We start from the raw sequence: 25,522 nt of genomic DNA on the forward strand, positions 1-25,522 counted from the left end.
ACAATACACCAATTTGCTTTATATTTCCTCAAAGTGACTTCGACATCACCAATCCTGTCTGTAGTTCCTACTTCTTGTATTGAGAAGACTAATATACTCAGAGTTTTTCTGGCCTTGTAGGTAGAGTCCTCACTTTGGATAAATAATCTCAGATTAGACATAGAATACAATGTGTGAAAGAATGTGGAGAACTGCCTAAACAGAAATTACAGTATAAAGAAGACACAATAGGAAACCAAGAGAAGAGTTTTTTTTTTTTAATTATTCCTTCATATTCAAACTTCACAAACAGTGTGAACTTGTACAATACCTCGGAAAGTGAAACTTACAAAAAAAGTGCTGGTAACATTTAAAAAAAAAACAACAAAAACCCCAAAAAACAAACATCATTCTTAGCAACATCAATTACTCTTCCACACAAAACAGAAACCTTGTAAAATTTATTTTCGTATTTTTAAGGCGTAATACTTCCGTATAAAGTATATGCAAGAGATAAAACTTCACAGTATTCCAAAATGTCACAATAATAATAATAATATAATAGTATAATGAAGCGCTACAGTTAATTTTTCTTTTTTTGAATGTTTTTTTCCTGTTTAAATAACAAATACAAGTCACAGGTAAATATACGTGAGAAAAATACGAGGCTAATATTAAATGGCAGGTAAGGATACTGTCACTGTAAGAAAAAACTGGCAGGATGTGTGTATTTAGTCTATATTTTAAAGCACTTGATAGAAAAGGCGTATGCAAGGTTTTTCCAAACAATTTTTCTGTTTGTTTGTTTGATAACTGACAACAATTTAAGAGTATAAATGAGAAAAAAAAAGGAACAAACTCCCTCTCAAAACTATTGACCTGCTCATCCCAAACCATGTATATGTTGATGGATGGATGTGTGTTTTTGTGGATATATGGATTTATACCGTGCACAGAGTGATACAAGCAGTGTTCCATGCCCACCTGCAAAGATTGGAGGGTATAACACTGTAGTCATTCAGCCCAGGTTCCTCTTAGGAAATTAACCTTTCAATTTAAAGCTCTCTTTCCTTGCCTCTCCCTCTTTCCAAACTCTTCCTCAATTCCCACGTCTTTGTTCTGAAAAGAAAATCTGGTTAGAAAAGTTGCCCTCCACTCATAATTCACTGGGAAGTGGAAACTGCATAAACAGTGACACACAGACACTGGAAACACCACTTGAATGAATGAATGAATGGATATGTATGTGTGTGTGCATGTGTGTATGTTTCAGGTCACATAAAGATACAGTGTGTGTGTGGGTGTGTGTATTTTAGGTCTAAACATACAGTGTGTGTGTGTGTGTGTGTGTGTGTGTGCGTACACAGTAGCAATTGCAAAAAAGGGACCATATTCCTTTCCATACTAAGATACAATGTGATAAGAAACATTTCTGTGCAGGGAAAAAAGGTTTCTTCGAATCTTATCACAACACTGCGGCGGGAAAATCAGGAAATGGGTTCACCTTTCAGCAGTCACCACAGTAAACTTCATTGAGAACACACATGCCCAGATATCTCTTCTGTGCACATGTATATGTTAACAGCTAGCCATTCAGCCAACAGGTAACAGAAAGACAGCAGATAGCAAACACATCAATAAGGTGCTCAAAGAAAAAAGTGGCACCCACTTCTCAAATGGATGGCCACGTTAAGGTGCTTCAAAAAAGGTTTTTTTTTTTGTTTTTTTTTTTTGTTTTTTTTTTTCAGTTTTTATTTCAAACATTAAGAGAGTACTGATTTTCACATGGTAGTTCTGAGTCAGGCCAAGGGTTTTGAGGTTTCTGACATCTTTCACTGAAAAGGGCTTTCACTGTAGTAGTTTTGTTCAGTTTGTTGTGGGTGACGAGTTTAAGAATGTTTTTCATGGCCAGAAACTGAAATCAAATCAACATGACTAAAAGAAATAACTGATGAAATGGTATATAGAACATTACTGCATTCGCATCGGATCAAGATGGTTTCACCCATTTTTCCTTTTTCACTAACACTGTTCCTTTTTTTCCTTGTTACAATCCATTCTTTATGAACATACAGAAATGACCAAAGTCACTGCAAGTAGCTGTTTTTATTTTTTGTGATCTGTTGCAAGAGTCCAACCTTGTTTCCTCTGCTGCTGTTTGTGTAGCATCTGGTTTTGTAATGAGCATCTGGATTTGTAATGAGCATCTGATTTTGTTATGTGCATGTGTGTATATATGCACATATACACACCTATACATGTATAATATATACACTATATATATGTGGATACATATAGGAAGTGTGTATACATTTATACATAATATAGTGTATATCGTTTCAACTGGAGATAAACTGAACTGGGTTCAGACACTAGCACATGCTTAACTTTCCCCTGCTCCCTCTGTATATTTTAAACAGTCTGGAGCTTTATTTTTTAAAGTGCATTTTCAATGCAGAAAAACTGTAATCCACTGATTCCTTGGAAAACATTTTTGATGAGAAAAATCCGACAGTTCTCAGCCCCAAGCAAGAGAAACCTGGGTTTGGTCGTGCTGGGGGCTGATGTGGCAGTGCCAGGCTCGTGCCTGAGTGATTAATGGACATTCTGGACTCCGGGCACCTTAGCAGCAGCAGCAGCACCTTTATGAGAAGGTAGAGATAGAAAAGGAAGAAGGAAGGAAAGCTCAGATGAGGAAGAATGAAGTATTGTGTTTACGTATCAAAATTGCTAACTTTGACTATAATGGACTTGTGCAGTTCCTGTTGGCCTCGGGTAAGAGATGCCATCTAGTCCCTTCTCCACCAACTGACACCAAACTCCCCATGGCCCCTGCGTGCTCAAACATCACCCATATGTCCCCACGCCTAAGGCTGACTTCTGTGTCAGCTTCTTGTGGGTATGTGAGTGCCAGCATCAAGTAGGAATAAGGCACCAGAGAAATCAAAATGTTACAAAAAGATGCAAACCCCATTTCAAAGAGCCTCTCCCATTGCTCCATTAAAATATTGCATGTGATACCATTCGTTTGTGTGTACCTAAAGTGTGTCAAATACAGTCTCTGAAAGGAACTCGAGGCCCTTCAGCACCAGAGATCTTCAGGAATGCACCTTTTTTCTGAACACACCCACACCCCCCCAACCCCCCATGCCCACCCCACACCAAAAGCAAAAGCACCAAATTGGGAGAACAAGGCTGCTTGCCATTGCTCACCTCATTTTTGAAAAAATCAAAGAAGTCTATGAAATACAATGTTCAGGAAATGCTCTGAAATCAAATGGATTTAGGCTGTCATGTACATGGTTACTCAATGCTTTAAATGTCCAAAGAGTGTCATGAAGGGGTTGAAATGTTTGTGTTCAATGTTTAGGGGGAATGTGTTAAACAAAAGTTACTTCTCAAACGATGCCCAAATCTTCCACTAACACATCAACCTCCCCTATCACTTTTTAAAAAAATTGTAAAGAGGAAGAGGTTCATCTAACTATAAAAGGAAAAGATGAAGGCACGTGATATTATTCGGTCCCACAATCCTTAAGAAAAACGGTATTTTGCAAGTTTGTGTGTGTGTGTGCTCGCATACATGAAATGCGAGTCCAAGGGGCCATTGGGGCAGTAGTCCAAGGGAAGCTGGAAAAGGGGAACAAGAGAGAGTTTTTAGACAGAAGAAAGGAGAAAGGAAGAAATAGAGGCCTCTCTTCAGCTTTCTGTCGTTGACAGTCTCAAGATTCAGCTGCTTTAGAGTCCAGAAAGGAATTTGTTTGTCTTGGTCTGGAAAGTGCCCCAGTTAAATATCTCCAGTTCATCATGGTACAGCTTTTGGTGTTTCCCTTTTCCCTTCCCTCCAGCCAAATGATTTTTTAAAAAAATCACAGTTTTTAAAAATTATTTTTTCAATGTTGAAAAAATATGGAAAAGCTATTGAACAGCCTTAGGGCACTGCCTCTCCATCTTCACAGTGAGCAGATGGATGGACAATCCACAGAGTCAAAGAGGAGGTGGGCAAGATCCCTTGTGCTCAGTGGTCCCTTGCCCCACCTTCCTGAGGGCTGGGGGGCCTTCACACCACCCACAGCCATTTCCCTCCTTTGGGTCCCTGCCCCCCTGCTCCCATCCATGGAATGTGGGCTGCTGAGAAAGGCAGAGCCAGGCTAGGGAACGATGATAACAGTAACAGGAGGGTCTCAGAAGCAGAGGGTGAAGGAGACGGGAGGCGTGCTCTCCTCAGGCAGTGTTAGCAGTGTGCTCTCTTGGCAGCCTCATCTCAGGATGGGAAAGTGTGGTTGCCCACTGAGAGGGTGAAGTTCCACTCACATTTTACTTCGTGAGACCTCAACTCTCAGGCTCACCACCTTTATGCCTCTCTTTGCATCAGGTTGGCCCCCAGTCCCTAAGAAGGCAATGATTTGAGATAGAGAGGCAGAGCCCAGCTGTGTCATACAAAAAAGGGCAATGCACAGCAGGATTTCAGAAACAAATTTAACTTTGGTTTTCCAACTTTTTCAAACCATAAAAATTAAAGCAGGGCTTCGGTGGCTTTGATCATCTGACAGCTGTTATATTTTTCTCATTTGGCAAGGCTAAGACAGGGGGTAGGGGGAAGAGAAAAGGGATTTCCCATTATTGGTTGAAGACACAGGGTGGTAAAATGCTTCCACACTTAAACTCACAGTCCAGTGTTTTTGACATTTCATAAATAGCTTTTTTTCTCTAAAAAAAGAATAAAACAAGAACAATCCCTTTACTTACTCATCTGAAACAAAATAAACAGCAGTGGGTACAAACTTCTTCTTGTAACAATTACAAAAAACAACAATATAATCCCAACTTTTAACACGCATCTTGAATCAGTTATTTTTTTTTAACCTCAAAACTGCAGCATATCCTTAAGGGCAAACTTTTCGATTAGTTTTTTTCTTTTTTTTTTTTTAAATAATGTCTTCACCAAAAAAACAGTCTTGTACCAATAAAATGCATTCAAAAATAGAAAATATTACACAACAAAAATATGTATCCTTCCTTTCCAAAAAAGATTCTTCACAAAAAAATGTAGAAAAAATTCCAACAATTTTTTTCCTCTCCTAAACATTAACTTTCAGTCTAGGGCACAATTATTTATTGATTTAAATGTCTGTTTTTGCATAAAACACGGAAGATGCAAAACATTTACTGTATTAGGATTGTGAAGTTACAGCCACTCCCACACCTGCTCTAAAACAAAACAAAACCGGAAAAAAACCAGCAAACATTAAACAAATGATAGAGTCAGTTGGCTAGGAAAAATACCGCTGTTCTTCCCTTTACTGTGCATTTGTATGGGTAAATGGGCCAGTTTGGTATTGGGGAATGTTGAAGAAGGGAGATCAGGTTTCAAGATTGGATTCAAGAGCTTCTTTAGCATATGCTGATACCAATGAGTCACTGACAGTCCCCAGGTTATACAACTATCCGTTGCAAATCCTCATGAGAAGAGAAACACATGAGGTAGTACATGGGAAGTCAAAGGACTGAAGCGTGTCCATGTGTGTACTGTACACATACATCTTGACAAACCACTTTCTCAAGCATATACATATATATATAAGCATATACATATATATGCATATACATATATATATAAGCATATACATATATATGCATATACATATAAGCATATACATATATATATATATACACACACACAAATTTGTTACATAGCCAATTTGTTTTTAAATATTTTTTCTCAAAAGGGAGCTCAAGCGTAAGTTAAAAGGTGATGTGGAAATCCAGTGCTATGAGGAAGGCTGGGGTTATTCCCTCCATACTTTCTTCCACATTTAACCTGTTTGGGCATTAATTGCAATAATGACAAGATCTCTGCTCTCAGAGGAATGCTCTGTTTTCTCCATCCCCATTGAACTACCAGGTTCCTTTTATATTTTCAGCGTTGTAGTTTAAACTATGTATTTTTCTTACTTGATGATATTAATCTTTCATGTGGGATGTAGTTTGTATGTGTATTCAGTACAAATATATTTTTTTCATAGCTTTTTTTCCCCTGTTGCTTATTTGCTGGTTTTTTCCCTCACGGTTTTGCTTTGTTTTGTTTCTGATTTTTTAAACAGTGAAATATGTCCAATTTTATTTCCAGTGCATTAAACAAATTTTAAATTAAAAGAAGAAATAAACGTTTCCCCCCATCTTTCTAAAGGAAATGACTAACAAAAGTACAATACAATAGAATCAGGCATTGCCAAGAATAGCATGATGTGCAACCTCAATTACATCAAAGAAAACAAATAGACAAACAAAAATTATAGAACATAAGTATGAAGGAGCCAAGATTACATAATTCCAACTATGGTATGATTGGCAAGCACTGGTTAAAAAACAGGTAAGGCTACTCTTAGATTTCTAACTCAACATAGTTAACCACTGCTCTTCTGTCTTTTCCTTCAACTTTTAATCTTTTACTCCCTAGTTCTTTATATCTTTAAAATGAACAAATTTGTTTTTATATTTTTGGTCTACAGTAGAATTACATATTAATAATATAATAAAAAGATATTTCATTAACAGGTTGGTACTGCATCCATGTGGGGACAATAGAAAAAAAGTACTCAAATAGACATAGCAAATGGACTCTATTCTTATAAAAATAACCACAAATATAAAGAAATGATAATCAGGGCAACAGATTAAAATGAAAAGGGTATAGAAAGATATATTTTAGATAATATAAACTCCTGACAAGCTATGCCCTAGAATTGCAGCCTCCAAACCTTGCCCATGATTTCCACCTTTCCATAGCCTCACTTCAAGTTCAAATGGAAATGAAAACAAAATAAAGTGAACAGGTGGTTGAGCCAGCCAAAGCCTCCAAGTTATGTTAGGTGGACAGTAAGACCAGGTGGACAGCATTTGAGAAACTGGCTGGACACAGGGGAGCTGCTACTGGTATTTGTATTTAATTTGGAGGAATTTCCAGCCCACTGATAAAGAGAGAAACCAAGGAACCAAATGACTTTTCTAGTAACATATAATATATGAGATGAAATATAATTCTGTCAGAGAGGACATGGTGGTGAGATGGGAAAGAAAAGAGAAGAGAAACAGGCAGACTTCGGGCACCATCTCCCTTTGTTTTCTACAATGCATTGGTTTCCTTCTGTTGCGGAGCATTCTTTAGGATTAGCTACAGACCCCAATGTCCTCTGAGTAAATATATGTCAGCTCAGCTCCTGACATGATATCCATGCTTATTGGCCTCCTGGAGGGCTGGGTGGTTCTGGAGGGTCCCTCCCCTGCTACCACTGCCCACTGGCCCTTGCCTTCAATAAAGCAGAGAAGGTGTGCAAAGTTTCAATGGCAGGGGCTCTTTACATTAACTATACCTAACTGATGACTAATTCACACAGATGGTTCCATATGGAAACAAAAAATAAAGAAAAAGAACTGGTAAGAGTTGAGCTCGGTAGCCAACTAGTGTGAAGTTTTCTTCCAGGAAAAAAAAAAAAAAGAAGAAAAAGAAATGGTATCTGTCAGAAAATACTGCTTTTGGTTTCTTTTAACTTTGAGCTGTCCTTGGTTTTTCTCTCAGTCAGTTGCTCCAGTTTAAAGGAGAGTTTAGAATCTAGTGCAAATATCATCAAATCACAGCATTCCAGAGCAATATCCTGTCCCTTCATCCTAAGTGGATACTGTCCCTTCAAACCTCCTCAGAAGACTGGAGGCAATGGTACAGAAAAGCATAACTGAATAAATTATTAATCTAGTACTCACTACGACAAGAAAGGCACTATCACAACAGATCAGCCTCCAAGCATTTTCCTTGCCATGGGCATGGGCGTTTCAACCACTCCAGAAATCACAACAAAATCCAGACTGTGGCTTTTTCAACACTTGAATTCATTGGCCAGTTGTCTGACTCTCCCACCGGTCACTGCTGTTGGCTCTGGCCATACAGAACCCTGATCTGCACGGTGTACATGCTGCCCTATGTTTCACCAGTGACCTTTGTTTGGTTCTAAATGATTTAGCTCACTCTCTTCCATGGAAGTTTCTTTCTCTCCATCAGTCTCCAGGTCATGACTCTATTAAAGATCATTTACAGTGTCAAGTAGTGTTGTTTATTTTTTTTTCTATTTTTTAAACCTCTGATCAAATCCAAAGTCATAAAGATAGTTCAGTATGTCCTCTGATGACAAGGTCTCCTGTAAATACCATTGTGAACAGAAGGAAAACCATAGTGTAATCCCTTGACCACCAAAGCATATCCCTTGAGCCTGTTGTAGTACTTTTTTCTGGGAGAGAGGAAATTGCGCTCTGAAGATTAAAATCTTTGGTGACAGAACTGGAGTGGATATGCAAATTTCAAGGAAGAAGTTTTCCAAAGCCTCAAGAGAAGTATCCTAGGACAGTTAATGTGAATATATTTTAAAAAGTCAATCATTTCTTTCTATAGCTTTGGTTTGGTGCAGTCAATGTCCTCTTAGTGATTACCCAATACCTATTTCTAAGTACCTGTTAAAAGCTCTGGATTTAGTTTCTTACTTAAAACAGAGATAATGCTTTGAGTGCTTAAGGAATTTCTTATGCTAGTTTGGATGGCTCTAAATGGAGTTTTTCTGACTAACAAGGCTGACAACTTTCTGAACAATATTTAAACTTGGAATAGTAGACTTGGACGGATAGTAAAGAAAAGAGAGAAAAAGACAGGTTATCAATGTTGTAATCTTAGGGAAGGGGCCTCATTTGAGAGTTTTCCAAATTGATGCCCCACATGTGATAGTGTTCAGAGAAATTCAACATTAGCCATTTATATGGGTTGTGATCCTTTCCTACTGTGCCAGAACCTTCAAAACTGTTACTTTGAATTCCGGAAGAGTCCTTCAGCATCTTTACTCTTGTGTTATTATTTCCCACACAATCTATTGCTTATCCTGTGATGAAAGATTCTTTTATTAACAGTTACTAAAGAGCTGTCAAACTCTGATTACTTCTAAGATTAAAAAAGATAATAAAAATAAATTTAACAAAGAAAAGTTAGGAAAAAACCAATTTCAAAACTAAACTTTTAGGCACTATTAAGGTCTTCTGCTTAGTAAGGATAATCTATGATGGAGCAGCTAGTATGTTCTAATCCATCCTCCAATCCTTCCTCCAATGTCCAAGTTGGCCTAGCTTGTTTCAGAACAAACCTTTCACTTCACTGGTTTTCAGTGTTTATTGCACTGTTCCCTATCTGTCATCTTAAAGGACTTTACCACATGTATAGCCGTCCTCTTTGGTTAGCCTGATCTAGGTTTCACCCAGGGATGGAGAAGCATAATCAGGCTGAAAGGGTAATTCCAATATGGACAAGGCTATGTGTTTTTGAAAGGAGCACATCCTACTGCCCTCTGCCACACTAAAATGTGCACAAGCAAGGGGCTTTGTGGAGTAGGCCAAGGCAAAGACTTCTACATCACATCAATTGGCTTCTTCACTGTTAAAACTCTTACTGAGAGCTCAGTCGGAAACAAGATTGGGTAAACTTTTTCTTAAATGTTCTTAATTGCTGTACTAACTCAGCTTCTTTACAATAAGAAAACAGATCCTATCAGCATGGTGGTTCCTAGGCCTGATCAAGAGTTGACAGAGATTCCATAGATTCTCGCCAACCCTGCTAAGATCAAGCATGATGAAAATAACTCTGCATTTTAGTGATGCTCCTACTTCCATAATTTGCCTTTTTCTTTCCCATACATAACACACTCTCTCCCAGCACAAGTAAGTACATTTCAGTAGTGCAATGCAGTGCAGTCATATTTAGTGCAAAAAAAAGCCCTATTATAACCCAAAGCTCAACTCTAAACAGCTCTTACAAAGGTTACCAGTGCTACGAAGGTGGGAAATTCAGTCTATCTCACACTTATGTGAGTCATCTCTTTTGTTGCTCCTGTTTGTTTCAGCTCAAAGTAGAGAAACTAGCATGCACCTATGTATTTTCTGTAAAACATTAAGCCAATAGGCAGAAAATAAAAGGAAGTAGTCTAGTTAAAATCAAGGGTATTATTTAGAAGAGGAAAACAGCTATTTAATGTAAAGGTCAGTAGTGGTTTTTACTTAATAGTTTTCATCATGTCAGATGGCTCTGATGCTAAGGGGAATGGGTTCAGAAAAAGATAAAGCTTTCCTGTTTCTTGAAACACGGTCCTAAATTTAACAGTGCTGGGCTTTTATTTTTGAATAGTGCAATCAGCTATTCCTCAAGGGCTACAGGCAGCAGCCACCTAACATAACATAAATAGGTACACCAGGAGCACTCACTTTTCTACATTGATCACTTTTTCCCTCCCCTCATTAGTCTCCTATTCTTTTTTTTTCTGACTACACATAAATACAGATACACATACACATACACAGAAATTCTCAAGGCCCCTCTCAGAATGATCAATTGAAAATTGGTACACATAGCTCAGTGACACACTCACACAGAAGTACAATTATTAAATATAAAAGTGAATTATTACAGCAAAATTAAGAGTCTGCATTGTACCTCTTCTTGTGTTATTCCATAAGAAGAAAAAACATTCATAGTAGGATTTCTTAAGGAGCTTACTTCTTTCTAAAGATTAGTCTAGAATTAGTTTGGGATGTGGCAATATTGAGTGATTCTGGAAAAATGATTTGTATTTGATCATCCTCAGGAATCTGTCTCTTCAGTTTGTCTGGGTCTTCACCCTCCAAAGGTAAGTCTGCTTGTCTGCTCATACCCACACATGCATGCTGTAAGTCTCAAGAGAATCAAAGTGTAGTTTAAAATAGATTGTGGGAAAGGAATTCAGCATAGTGGGGTCAGCACACTCAAATTACCTTAAAATATCAAGTTACCATAGATTTTCTCTATCATATCAGCTTCTCACCTTTGTTTGCCATGATGAAGATTACTAAGACACCCTGCTTTCATCTACTCTGAAAACCATAATTCTTTCAACAATAGTGTAGGAACAATTTTAATTAGATATATGCAAATTACCCTTAATTTATATCTCAATAGGCTCCTCAGGAAAACTGAGGTTCAAATCAATGGGCCTAAAGAAGAAGTTTAGCAGCTGAAAATACCTTTGAGAATTTTCTCCTGTAAATCTACAGCTGGTTCCAAATTAAAGTTTGTCCCAAGGAGAGCAAGAGCAGAGTAACTAGCCTTTGTTTTCAAAGATTCCCCTAGTTGTGAACATGCATAAAGCACTTTGAACTACAGGAAAATCTTATCTCAAATTTGAACTATTATTTTATTTTTAGTGATCTTTCTGTACACTCCTCTTGGGCCCGGACAGCACATTAGGTATAGAAGTCAGGAGTTTCTACAATTTCTCTAGATGTGTTTGGCAGCATGAAGAGAAATCTTTAATCACAAAGAAGTATAGTTACCTTACTAATTCTTTGAATTGTAATAATGAGAGACAGGCAAGAACAACAAGGGGTAAGTAGTGCTAACTTTCTCCGGTAACCTTGACAACTGGCTTTAGGAATCCAGACCTGTATCAAATTTGGTCCCATCACATTGTCCTGTTCCCTCTCTTTGTTTTTCTCTGTTCACTTAATTGAAATTGCAATTATTTTAAAGATTGAGCCAAGAATGTCAATTATAGCACAAAAGAAAGGTCACAAAAACGTTGTCAGGCTATCTGTTAATCGAGTTGAGTTGAAAACAGTATGCTTTCAAATGAAGTACTACAATTTCCTTTTTTAAAAAAATAGTTTCTAATTTGTTTTTTCCTTCTTTTCTGGTGGAGGGGTATAGATGGGTGAAGTACTGGCAATGCAGTGCCAATCTCCCTCTGTTACTGTTCCCTCTAGTGCCTGGGGTTGGGGCAGGTGCAGGGGTGTGGGGAAGGAGAGAGAAGCAATGGGGAAACAGATGTTTCTCTACTTAAGACTTCATGAACACATACAGTCTTGAAATGGCTAGAAAAGCAACAACTACAATGATAAAAATCAACAGATCAATTGATTTTGGCATTTTAGCAGCACCCCTTCCTTTTCTTTCCTGGGTATCTTGCAGTAGATATTAATTAGAAATACCCAAAGAATTTAATTAAACTAATTTATTCCCAGCCTTATTCCAAAAAGGATTTGAGGAGGCAATAAGGATTTGTAGTACAAAATGCATGGTCTTCATCTGCAATCAATAAAAAAATCTATTCTTTGGCCCCAGACCTGTTAGTTTAGGTAAATACGGTTTCTTTCTCAAGGAACAGGTTTTTGTTTTAACTGTTCTATCCTCAAAGTAAAGACAGAATTTCTCTCTTAAAAGCTCATGAGTGCTATTTGAAATGGAAGATAAGATTTTTGTGGAGGAAAAATTCCTTCATGGTAGGATGGAAGGCTTTTCTTTCTAAGGGGAAAATAATACAGTAAGGGTGAGCAGTTATTTGACTGTCCATGGACAGTAACAAATTAAGAAATAAAAATCCTTTACTATCTTGAGAAGAAAGAGAGAAAGGGAAACAAATAAATCAACAAACAAACCTTACTAAGATACACATTCCTCCAGTTTCAGATTTCTAAAAAGTAATAATTATGCTTAAATCAAGGTTTATAGATAGCAAACAACTGTTTGAATGTGTGAAAGTATTATCCCTTTGCTCTACCATGTTTCACTTTCTTTGAAGGAATTGCATCTATGCACACTTATCCTGAAGTCCAGTGCAGAAAATAAACTTGTTTGCTACCAGCCTCAATCTCAGAACATTTCCTAAGCTATATTTGTAAATTCTAGAGCTACATATCTGTAAAATAAGATGCAGACTTTCTGAAATGCATTGTATGTGTGTGTGTTGCAGAGGGAGAGGGGAGCGAAGCAAGCTTTTCCTGGAGAAAAGAAGAAAAAAAATCTTCCTATCCTCACGAATATATACTACAGTGTTTCTGTCTGTTATTTTGATTCATTAGTTACTGTTAGGGCTATTGATGCTCCTGACAGGTGTCAGCTTGGAAAGACAGGAGGCTCATAAGCAATAATAAATTCACACCCTGGAGTCTCTGGAATATCAAACAGGATTTAGACATTAATCTGAGACTAACACAGAGGTTGTGGTGAGAAATTCTGGGTCTTGGGGTTGGAATACTTCTTGGGGAACTAGAAAGAACAGCATCAAGAAGGCATCCCAGATTGAGGACCAAGTAAGATCTATCAGAACCAGAGCCTCTCCTCCTCCATATTATACTTTAAATGATAGCATTTTAGGATTTAAAAGAGTCTTTCTTCCTCTGGAAGCCAGTGCCTAAGGAGAGGATTACTTTAGATAAAGAGTACTTTAAGAAAAAAAAAAATACCAGGAGTTAGAATGGACAAAGAAAAAGAAGGATATAGGATTGATTGGGAGAACATTCCAAGTGAAGATCATAGTCCTAAGCAATGTAAATATTGCCTTTAAGAGATGTTGTTTTCCTACTAGATGCATGCCTCATAAAGGCTTTCAAAACTGCTATTTATTTCATTGTTCTCTATGGTGTGAGTTGATGTTATAAACTGGTTTGATTAAGATAAAAGCTGGGTCAAATCTCAAGTCAAATAAAAATACATTTCTGATATTAAATGTTGATTCTTTTTGTCAAAGGGTAAAGCAAGAACTGAAAGCATACCGCCTATGCACTCAAAACCACATAGTACTCTAAATGTCACAGGACTTGTCTTCATTAAAGCTGAGAGGCGATGTGGTATCATGGCAAGAATATTGGACCAGAAGTCAGGAAAGACTGTGTTACGAAGTTGTTGTGAATGTGATATTATAAGCATCCTGAAAAGGATACACCCAGAATGGTATCAGTCAGTCTTTTGGGCAATGCTCTGGTGACCAGACAGTTGTAATCCACTGCAGTGAGATCTAGCATGACAACCAAATTATATGGGGCGTATTTAGGTGCTGGGGAGTGCACTGTATGGCTATTTAGGTATCCATTTAGCTCTGTTATTATTTTATTTAAGTATATATTAAGTTTATGTTTAGGCAATCTCTGGTTGCAAAAAGAGACACTTTCAAAACTTTATGGATCTTTTCATCCATTAGTAAGTTATTGCTCAAAGTTCTAAACAAATCAATGATTTTTTTTTCCAAAAAGGCAATAAATAAAAAAACTCTTCCTAATTTTTCCTTCAATGTGTTCAAGTGGATGTGGCTTTTCTTGTTTGAGAAGAGCTCACTAAGGCTTGAACAGTTATCAAAATTATTTTGAAATGTTACTCTTTTCTTTAGATTCCTATAATCTAAAGTCTGATAAACAAGTAATTTGACTAGTGGAAACAGTCAACATTAATGATTTTTTTTTTCTCTGTCAAAAGTGGTTTACTCATATCAAGAACCTGAACACTGTGGTATTTAAAAAAAAAAAAACAGAAAATATTTTTCTCTTCATTTTTGGCCAAACGTGAAGGTAAGGGGAATTAATGACCTCAGCTAGTACAGTTGACATTTAAAACTGTGACTCAGGTCCTCCCACTCTCAAAAGAATATTGATAACTTTTAAACTCTGAAGCTAAAATGAAGACATGCTTCACTCTGCCTACGAGTCTCAAGTTTATGAACTCACTCACTTTAGTGTTCTTTCATTAAATAAAACTTAAAGAAGGATGTTCAGAATGGGGTGGAGAAAGGAAGAGAAATGAACAGTTAGGGGTCACAATTATTAGAGTTTTGGGGGCAGTAATGAAGACAAATAGGTAATTTGAAGTAGTCTTCAAGAGAAACAAGAAATAAAGGGAAAGGGTTAGGAAAAGGAAAGAGGGAAATAATGAAGTTGATATAATTTGGATATTATGTGATCATTAGAGAAGAAACAGCTTCACTAACAGCCAATTCACAATTATGTTTGTCTAGTAGAAATATATCTGCTGGAACACTTCGGAGAACAGATTGGTAATTTTGCCATTACACTAGACATTAGCCCTTTCAAAGCAGACTAACAGTACGTAGTTCCTTAGTGAATACAAGGCTTCACAACTGGAGAGCATTGCAGGGAGCTTGGCTAAGGTGAAAAGGGACTTGCTGGAGAGGCACAGCAGAATGGGATGGGATTAGAAAACAACAATCTACTAGGAAAGATGAAAGGAAGGAATTCCCCAGTGTTCACGCTGAGAAGTCTTCCTATTGGACCAGTGTGAGGGGGTCTTTTATACCGAGGTTTTAAAAAGCTGACTTCATTTTGTCCTGAATGTAGAAGTGAAGAAGGACACTAGTTTCAGGCACCCGGGATGGTGGAAAAGTTTATTCAACTGAGGCTTTCCATGCATTGGGTTGAATAGCTGAGGGAAGCTGAAGACTCTTTTATCTGAAAATATGATCTGAAAATATTTATTGTATAGGAAGACAGAATGCCTGATTTCTGAAGTTTTCCTGATGGCCCAACTAAAGAAGAAAGGCACCAAATCCTCACTTTAACAGGTAAATGGAGATCCTGAGAGCTGGATACCCAAGAGCCACCATTTTATGGATTCCTCAGATTGAAAAATGTCTCAGATAGATATTTCCAAATTCTATTTCTATTAGCCTCTGTGGATAAAGAGTTCCTGAAACTCTGGTTTTACTTTTTTTGAAAAAAAAAAAAAACTCCCAGGAAAATGAACACTATATTGCCAAGCTGCCTCCAGGGAAAGGTTGAAGACTAGTTAAAATAATTCTAAGTGTATTGAAAAAAGAAAGTGTAAAGAACCAGTATTAAAATGAATGTTTGAGAATACAGTGGGGACAACTAGGTAATTCACTGTCTTATGCTTTTCAGAAGACTGGCCCTTTGAAACGCAGCCTGTTATTGTTGGTCAGATCATGTGGCACTTAAGTAGCCCCTTGGTCATATTTTTAAAAGCAAATATAGACAGTGACAGTCCTACAGGGGAAAAATCACAGATACATTCATATGCACCTCTTTTGTTCTTCAGATATTGAGTGGGTCAGCTAAACAAGATCACTTTGAATATGAACCTCTTTGTATTAGTCACACCAACAAAAAAGTTTCAAAAAAAGTTTTCACTTTCCTACATTTGCTAAGTCTGAGCTTTAAAAAATTCTAAAATCCTCTAAAGACAATACTGAAGCTGGTAATATAAAAAGCAAATTAGAGCACTAATGATTATTACTAGGTGCACCAGATTAACTGCAGCAGGTTGGTGATGGGTGATATATGCAAAGACATAATATTTCAATCAACTCATGATCATAGGCAGATTCAAAAGTTAAAATGAATATAATGTAATATATATTTCAATATAGAGTTGTTATATATAATGTGTATGTCCTGGGTTTCAGAAATACTGCAATGTAGTGTATTGTAGTTAAGTAAGCATACCTAAATAGTAACTCATATTCTTTCATAAAGTCACTAGTACTGTTAATTAAAGGAAAAAATAAAACCGAAACAACTAATTGTTTTTCCAGTAAAAAGAAATACCTATGGTTACAGTCACAGACTTCTTTTGGATATAGAAAGACAATATACATTTTAAAAAGTAATAACGACAAAAAAGTTGCAACTGTAAGTAGCCTTACTTAACAGGGGAAGGGGAAAAGTCACCAGAATAGAAGAGGAAAGAAAATGTCCTCTGACTTCTGTAAAACAGAAATAATCTACAAATCATAAAAAATAACAAACCATCTAGTAAAAGAAGGGCATGGGAGTGAGAAAACTGAATCCTGAATTCCAGGCCACCAAGCCCTCAGAGTCCATTCATTCAGTATATTATACTAGAGTGGCATTCTACTTCAATGTTTGAGATGGGCAAGAGCAATCAATTCCTACAGATTACCAAAAAATATTCCCCCCAATAGTCTATTGGTTTGCTAGACATGGTAAACAACCCACTCCTGGAAAGACTTTGGCAAAGGCCACGTTGGTTTCAGGAGACACAGTTTGTGAATTACGATGATCTTGTGAGTACAGGCAGAATTAGGAAGCTTTAGTTTGAGAATAAAATTTATGTGTGTGTGTGTGTGTGTGTGTGTGTGTGTGTGTGTGAGCACACTGCACTGCATAGAGGAAAGGAATGAAGACCTTTGAGCTATGGGATGGCTCAGGCCAAAGTTTGTGTGGGCTTTGCCTGCCTGGCATTGGTCCCCACCTCCGCCACCTCCAGGAGACCTGGGGAGATGCCCTGGACTGCTGCTCCCTCTTGTCTGCTCACCAGTTGAAGACTTCTGTTATACCTTATTATGGAGGAAAACAGCCTGTCCCTGTGGGTTTGCTGTGGATTCAACAAGCTGCATTTGTTTCTCCCAATTCTGAAACATTACAAAAAGCAACAGAGTGGGCAGGTGACTGCTTCCTGGGAAGGGAGCCACAAGTCTTAAACACAATGGTGGGAAGAGGCAACTGTATCTATGCACGAGGACCTCTGCCTGTGTGTGCTTCCTTTGGGGGGCACACACACTTACAGATGACGATAAGTATATACACAAACACACACATGTGCACACATGTCAATAAATCCAATAGAACTGTAGAGTTTGTTAAATGCACTCTACTCCACATAAGCATATTCAAGTTTCTCATGAAACGGATACATAGAAATTACTGATGGTTGGGCTCCTTCAGAATGCCCTAAAGTCTCATCACAGATACTGATGCACCCAACTAAGGCAACAAAGCATAAGCAGATATGTGAGATATGTCAGACCTTCGACTCCTAACCAGAAGTTCAAAAATGTATCTTGTTGTCACTGGGCAATATGAATGTGAAACAGTTTTGTGCTGAGGGAAGCTCACACTGTGTGTGCACATGTATAAATAATGTATACTCATTTATAGACATTTTGGACAGCAGCGGTGACATACTGGATGGGTTAAGACTCTTTCGTTATTAGAATCCACATATAAATTGCAATGAGTTTGCTGGGTAATAACAACTGTTGCAACACTAGTAGAAACAGATGCCCCCAAGGTTTTGTTTTTTTTTTTCTCTCTCTTGGATGTATCAAAATCTCATTGAGGCATTCTAAACCAAAGAAACCTCTGAATTTGAAAGAGGGTTAGTAGGGACTTTTATACCCAATTGGGCATCCCAGAAGCCTGGACTCTCAGGACTGTGGCTAGATTTTGCCTGTGATCTGTAGATTATGCTCTTGCACCGGAGACTTGAAAGTTATGAGTTTGCATTCAAACAAAGAACCACCAGATAAAAGAGATGTTCTCTAAAACTGAGGAAAAAAAGTTGAGATATACACTGTATAGAGAAAGAAAGCTTTTTGCTGGGATTGTTCTCCTTGTTAAGGAAATGTTTAAAACTAGTACTCCCGGGCACCTGTGATTGCATTTTATAGGATTCTATTTAGTAATATGATGTCTATTTTACATTCAGCCCCAACCTATGTCAATGAAATAGAATAGGAAATAGCAGCCACTATCTGAGAGTAGCCAGTTCTAGGAAAGTTTGGTGCCTCCTCAAGAAGTCACTATTTCCATAGTCCTCAATCACGAATAGGGCTTGTTTTTGTGATAATGTAACTATTAAACAGCAAGAAATGCCTATAACTTCAGAGCCTTCTCATTTCTATATCTTTTATCCTCTTCCCAGGGCTTTCTGATTTAAGGCAATAATGCTATACTATAAGTAGCCTTTTGTGAAAATACCTTAATTGAGGTCACTTAAGATTAGATTTCAGTCTGAAAGTCTACAGTTTATGGAGCAAAAGGTGGAGCCTAAAGAAACCACTGGAATGGCAGGTGTTTTAGTCAGTGGTGTGGAAAGATAATGTTTCTTGTTTCAACCCAGGGCATTTTTACCCATCATGCAGTGAGGAGAAAATACATAGTTCTGAAAAAGAACCCACACTAGGTAGCCCTAATTTTCTATCTCTTCACTCTAAAAAGGATGGAGACAAGCCCTACTGTTCCATAACCATTCCCAGGGATCTGCTAAGGTACATTGCTGACTGCTATAGACTCAGTGTTCAAGGAGAAAAAAGAATCTTCAGAGACTTAGAAAAGTCTTTGGAATATTTTGGTCAGGCTGATCGTCTTGATACTCAGTGCTAGAAATGATGCTTTGGATTAGTAGTTTCCACATTCTGAATTTATAGGAACACTGAGTCACCACAGCCTTTTTTCTTGTAAAGGTTTAAGTGATATCAGAATAGCAACTCTACACGGAAAGCCCTTGGGAATATGAAAATACTCTCTCTCAAGAGCAAGGGCTCTTCCGTGCCCCTTTTCTGCCTCTGTATGTAGCCTGAGCACCAGGGTGGAGATTGCTTTTGAAAGTTTGCCCCATGTAATCTATTTCCTGGCTACCTAAGAGAACAGCCGTTTTCTTCATGAAAACACAAAGAGGGGAAAGAGGCTGCTGCTGTTCCAGTGGGAAGTTATGTCTAGCCCCAGAAGGCCTGGTGGCTGGGTCAGCTCAAGCACACTCTTCAGGCACTGCAGGCTCAGGAGGCATTGGGTTGCTTTGCTTTTTCTGTGGAATTACGGAGCCTATTGAAATTCTAGTGCACCCTTCCTTTTGTTTGTCACCAAGTCACATGGTTCTGTCTTCAGTATCCTATTTTTCTTTTTTTTAAATTTCTTTTTCTGAGGAACAAAATTGGCCATTTAAATAAAGTTCTTTTCTAGTGAGTAAAGAGGTTTCTCAGAGCCAGAAATCACTGAAAAGAGTCTGTCGACCCTGCCCATGGAAAAGCGCAGAGATTTCTCTAACCACTTCTTGCCAAACTTCCTAGTTTTGTGATTGGATGTTTCTTGGTTTAGCATTGTTTGGTGCTGAATACATTTTGCAATTCTTTTGTTCTCTGCCCTAGAGCTTCCATTACCCTGGACTTCAACTCATTACCAAATTAAAGAATTCTTTTAGAAGATTTCTTTTAAGAGTCAGGTCACAACAGAAAGGGCGCCCTCCTGTTCTCCTAAATCTCAAGGGCATCTCAGGTTGTGTCTGCTCTTACGTTGCACCTTCCTTTTGTTCCCTTTTAATGCAGCAGCACACTGGCTATAGCAGAGGCAGACCTGATTTGATTATCTGATACCTTTTCCACAAAATCATATATCCCCTGCTCCCAGCCCCAACTAATCAAATAACATCTTCTAGAACAACAGAGGAAAGCTCCAGAATGGGTGTATATCCTGTGACTCCTGGCCAGATCTACCTTGCTCCCTGTTTTCCTAGGGGTCACAGGTGTTGGGAGCATTGTGGAGGAGCCCCAACAAGGAAGCAACATAAGGCTTTATTATGTTTTCTCAGGAATCGAAGGGGTTTTATAAGGGGCATACCTCATTTTTGACTTCTGCGCTGAGAGAAAATATTGAGTTTTGGGCACGGGCAGAGCACAGACAGGACAGCTGGTGTTCCTGTGTGAGGGAAGTACACATAGCTCAAGGCTTTAGGACTGAATGTGAAACAAACATACCTGGAGGAAAACTTTTTTCATTATCAGAATTCACAAATTCTTACTGTTCATGGGTTGAAAAAGAGTATTTGAGACCTTATAGAATATTTTGATGATACAAAATAAAACCCTTATGACTTTTAAACACAGCAAACCCAAGTCTTTCTAAGGCCAAGAGCTACTATGATCTCTAAGATGACTAGGAATGAACTGAGGCTAGAATATGAGCAGGAAATTATCCAGCACACTTAATCATGGCACAAATAGATTCAAAGCATTAGGAATTTGGGAAGAGAACGGTCTATAAAACTGTTATTAGGAGCTAAAGTTTACCTCTCAATTAAAAGATACAGGAAACCATTTTGATACAGAGATTTTCATTTCAGATTTTTTTTCTTTGCTTAGCTTGTTTCCCCCTGTGTAGAATTGTAACAGATCCATGTGTTCCAATTATTTTCTTTTTTAGGATTATATTTCAAACATTTGGGGGCCTTTTTTGTACAAATATTGGCATGTAATAAGGAAAAATTGCCCATGATGCTGAGATAATACCAGTGTTTTTAGTGGTAGAAAATATTATTTTTTTATAAACCATGTCTAAATATCTTGAGATAAAAATTCCCCTTTGACTTTTTTTCCTTTCCCTTGTTTGGCAAATTCCATTTTAAAATTATAAATTGCTAAAAAATGTCCTTTCCATACTATTTCTCTCTTCCTTGTACTCATCCTAAGAAGTCTTAAATCTGGAACATTTGCTTTTATCTTATCTATCTGTTTCCTGGCTACTAGAAAGAAATTTTTTTAGCACTCATGTCACCCTACCATGAAGGTCTAAATGTAAGATGACTGTAGGACTTGAAACAAAAAAAAATTAAAAAGATCCACACTCATTCTTTGATTTTGAAGCAAATGTCTTTCCCTATTTCTAAAGATATTTGTGATTGTTTAACTTAAAAGTGAGAATTGACAATCTAAAAGCATCTCTATCCTTTTGAAACAGGTCCAGATTGGTTTATTTCCTAAAATGTGGGTCAGTTTGGAAAGTGGCCATTTGATGGGCCAGGAACATAGCAATAAACAACTACCTCTTTGCTCCTCCAGATTAGATCTCCCACTCCAATCCAGCTTCTTCCTCTTTCCACAAAATAATTTGTCAACTATTTTAGAATGTGACATATTCGGGAAGGATAAATGTACAGTAGGAATATGTCTGCTGCTATGCAAACCTGGCTGGTCCATTTTGTCATGGACTACAATGATTATATCACCTCATTAAGAATTCTTTAGGGATCCTCCACCTCCTCCCCCACTCCCTTTTTTTTAAGAGACACTTCCTTTACAGGGAAAGGATGATAGACTCCTCAGGGTTTCAAGTCACCTGCAGCTTTTTCTCTACATGTTCTACCAAAAGAAAAGGTGGATTCTAACCCAATTGCTTAGCATTTTACATGGCAAATCAGCATTAAGGCAAATGGGTCTCTCTCAGATTTGAGAAACAGAAAGCTACACGTGGCCTATAACGGCACCTAAGATCAACTTTTCAGGAGGTATTAGTGAAAATTCTTCCTACTTTGCTAAATTTGAACAAAGACACTTTCAAATCTACTGTGAAACAGTTAAAAACATTTTAAAGTGGCTTTTGGCCTTCTTTCATTTGTAACATGTATTGAGTGATTTCATGTCATTGTCTTCTAGCTTTAAGAGTTTTTTTTCTTAAGGTCAATCTTCTCTTTTCATTTTATGGGTGGAATCACTTGTTTTCCAAAATATCAAAACAATTCCATGACATAGTTAATTAATGCTCCCTCTATTGGTGGTAAGTGGAAATATTAGTCTTACAACACTGCTATTTTAAAAAGCAAAATTAGCAATAGAAAAATGAACTTACTTTATCTTGCAAGCTGTTCCTCACTAACTGTTAGAACAGATCAGTTTTGGACACACAGTTCTTGGTAGGACTCCTCTTAGAAATCACAATAGGTTATACTTAATAGTCAGTTAACCACCCAAGTTTACATTAAAACTTCTAGCAAAATATCCACTGAATTAAGCACTGTGGGACCAAATCAAACTCACAAACACTTCAGTTACACTAACCTTACAAAGCATCACAAAGAACTTATGAAAAAGATCCAAGTTAACCAAATGTCTAAAATATATGAATAAAACCAATTTAGTCATTACAGAGTTGTTTGTGTTGGAAGATTTTCCCTCGTTTGCTGCACAGTTTTTGTAAATAAAATGCTGACAGAAAAATTAGAAGGAAAATTAAATTAAAATGTAATGTAATTTTGAAACTAAAATACGCTCTCCTTTCTTCTTTTTAAAACTGTAGTTTGGTGTTTTGCTTTGTTTAAAGATTTGCTTTCCCCTAAGTATGTTAAAATATGCCCAGCAATGAAATCACTTTGGGAGTTTCAGCTAGGTTTAAGAATTCCTATATTTGAGCTGGAATCCCTTCAGGACACTGTCTATAATGAAAATGGCTCTATTATAATACCTTGATCAGGACCGAGGAGAGAAATCCCTACTAGGAAGAGAGAGTGGCATCTGGTATGATGCAATAGATTGGTGGTCTTTTGAATGGTGGCTGTTGGCATCTGGGAATTTTTTTGTTAATTTCCCTAAAACCTTTCGAAGAAGCAAGGGTTAATTCGTCATCTAAAGAATGATCATCTTATTTAGCCCTCTTAACCATGGTGGAAACAGTCAGAAGGTGATATTTGAAAGGAAAAAGTAATTTTGGCATCAATGCATCTTGATCTATAACAGGCTTCTCATAATGATGCTCTTTGTAGTTGGGAAGGGTGAGGAGCTATGGCAGAGTTTTGTGAACTCCTCTTCCTGGCTGATCACAAAAGAAAAGACCCCATTTATCAAGACTTCTAGACTATTAGTGTTTCACTAAGAAAAAAATAAAGTCAATAGAAATTCTAGAATTGTAAGATCTCAGTGAAATTTTGGAGAAGCAAGCAATCTCTTTCTGAAAGATAAAGTCTCTTCCATGAAAAAGAACAGAATTCTAGATGAATCAGTTGAAAAAATTATTCAGTGGGGCAACTTAAGCTTGCTAAAGTCAAAGAACTACATATCAAAATACAAAGCAGCAATTCAAATTACAGCAGGGATGGGCTGGCCACAGAGGCCCTCATCAACCCAGGCAATACTTAAAATAATAAAAATTAAGAAAAATTAAAAAAAATATGAAGAAAATATCCTTCCTCTCTTTCAAATATAACTTTAGTTGCCTTTTATTCTTTCTATCTGGAAGCAGTATCGCTAACCTTAACAGTCTTGACTTACCAAAAAATATATATATGTGTGTGAAATAAAATAAAAGAGAAGGAATTGGTGGCAGTGTATGCAAAACCAAAATGAAAAAAATTACTTTTAACAATTTCACTTTTTTTGTTTTTTTTTTTACACAAATACTGTTGTAAATATATTAAAAAAATCAGCATTCTATCTGGTAAACGTCACTTTTGCCCCTCTATAAAATTTTGAATTAAAAAAGCCTCAAGAACTTTTTATTGTTCCCCCCACCCTCCATTTCTCTTTCTTTTTCTCTTCCACAAGAATATATCCTGACACTTTTTTTTTTTTGCAAAGATTGTTGGAAATAATCCTTCTCTTGTACCTAGAAACATAGGTGCAAATTTCTGATATCTTTGTTTTATCTGCATTCCTGCCTTTCATGAAAGTCCCTCTTGATTGTGCTGAGGCTGTGGCTCAGCGAAGACACTGAATAAATACGATAGCCACTGTTGCTTGTTGCTTGTCCAAGTCTTCCTGGCTTCTGCTGCAAGAGGGGAATATGGAGAAGGTGGGCCAGGGTGTGTGGACCCGGGCAGAATCTGGGAAGAAGCCTGCCATTCGTCTTTCTTTCCCACACCACCGAACCCACTGCCCTTCCCACCCCCACAGCCCTTTTATGAAATCAGACAACGTGGTAGGTGGAAAACAGCAGGGCCTTTCCTCTGGGTTTTCAACCAGAAGTGATATTCCACAGTTTTAACTGGTTACTGTGAAGTCCAAGCGGCCAGAATTGTGAAAATGTCCACTGAAACACTGCAAGCGGTGTACTTAAAGACAGTAGGCCTTTTAGATTTTGTTATATATTTTTTGTAGTGCTCTTCACAAGTGGAAATTTTTTTTTTTTTTTTTACTTTTTTTTAAAAGATTTTTTTTTGTAAAGAAGGGTTGTATTTAGAGGCCAGTAGCTAGAGATCCAACCAGTGGACCTCTTGAAGCACTACCAGGCCTTAAGGCCACCATCCGAGGGAGACTGGGAAAACTATTATTCACCCAAGCCTCCGGAAATGTAATGTACCAGCAGGCAAAAAACAGTTCTTCATGTAGTACAAAATGAAACGAAACAAAAACAAAAACAGAAAGTAAAAATGAAACCAAAACATTTCTTAAATTCTAGTGCCATAGCTTTTTTGTTTGTTTTTTGTTGTTGTTTTGTTTTGTTCATAAGAAAGAGAGAAAGATACTACTTATCCGTCAGACACATGCATCCTCATGTGGTCGTTGAACTGCTCGATTTGGTCAAACTTTGCTGGGCAGACGGAGCAGACGTAAGTGGTCCCCTCCGTGCAGGCCACCACGCCTGGGGGGCCAGCGCGGGCACCTGGGGGTGTGCCTGCAGGGGGGGTCCCATTGCTGGCACTGTGCAGGGCCACGTGTCGCTCCAGGAGGGTCTTGTGAGAGAACTTCTTTTTGCAGATGTAGCACTCGTAGGACTTCTCTCCCCGGTGGAGGCGCATGTGCACGTTGAGGGAGCTCTTCTGGGTGAAGCGCTTGTTGCAGATACTACACTGGTATGCCCTCACTCCTGTGTGTGTCACCATGTGCTTGATAAGGTAATCCTTTAAGGAGAAGGAGCGCCAACAGATGCTGCATTGGTGGGGCTTCTCACCTGTTGATGTAGGAAGAGACAGCAAGCAGGACAGAGCGAGACATAGCAAGGGATAGAGAATGAAGGACAAGAAAAACAAGACAACAAAAAAGAAAAATAAAACAATTAAAAAAATAAAATTTGATTGCTTAATGGATCATCCTCGTTCGGAAAAATCCAGGCCCTCCTAGCCTGTCATGTGCAGAGAAATTTTGCTTTATGGTGATGCCAGGACAGTTTTGTTTTCCATTTCCCTGTGCCATAAAACGGCTTTCTTGGAAAGCTACCAGATATTCCCCACTAAAAG

At 37.8% G+C, this 25,522-nt stretch overlaps 1 protein-coding gene across 50 annotated transcripts in view; it reads right to left on the reverse strand.

The window, feature by feature from the left end:
* Positions 1–242: 242 nt before the first annotated feature.
* The window catches only part of ZBTB20 (zinc finger and BTB domain containing 20), an 838,196-nt gene continuing 812,916 nt past the window's right edge, over positions 243–25,522 (reverse strand). For all 50 annotated transcript variants that reach the window (XM_055381701.2, XM_063704061.1, XM_055381680.2 and 47 more), the window contains one exon: positions 243–25,236. In XM_055381701.2, coding sequence (XP_055237676.2) covers positions 24,815–25,236 — 422 coding nt within the window. In that variant the 3' untranslated portion in view covers positions 243–24,814. The remainder of the gene's footprint in view (positions 25,237–25,522) is intronic.

Source organism: Gorilla gorilla, chromosome 2 (assembly GCF_029281585.2).
Source record: "Gorilla gorilla gorilla isolate KB3781 chromosome 2, NHGRI_mGorGor1-v2.1_pri, whole genome shotgun sequence".
Lineage (NCBI taxonomy): Eukaryota > Metazoa > Chordata > Mammalia > Primates > Hominidae > Gorilla > Gorilla gorilla.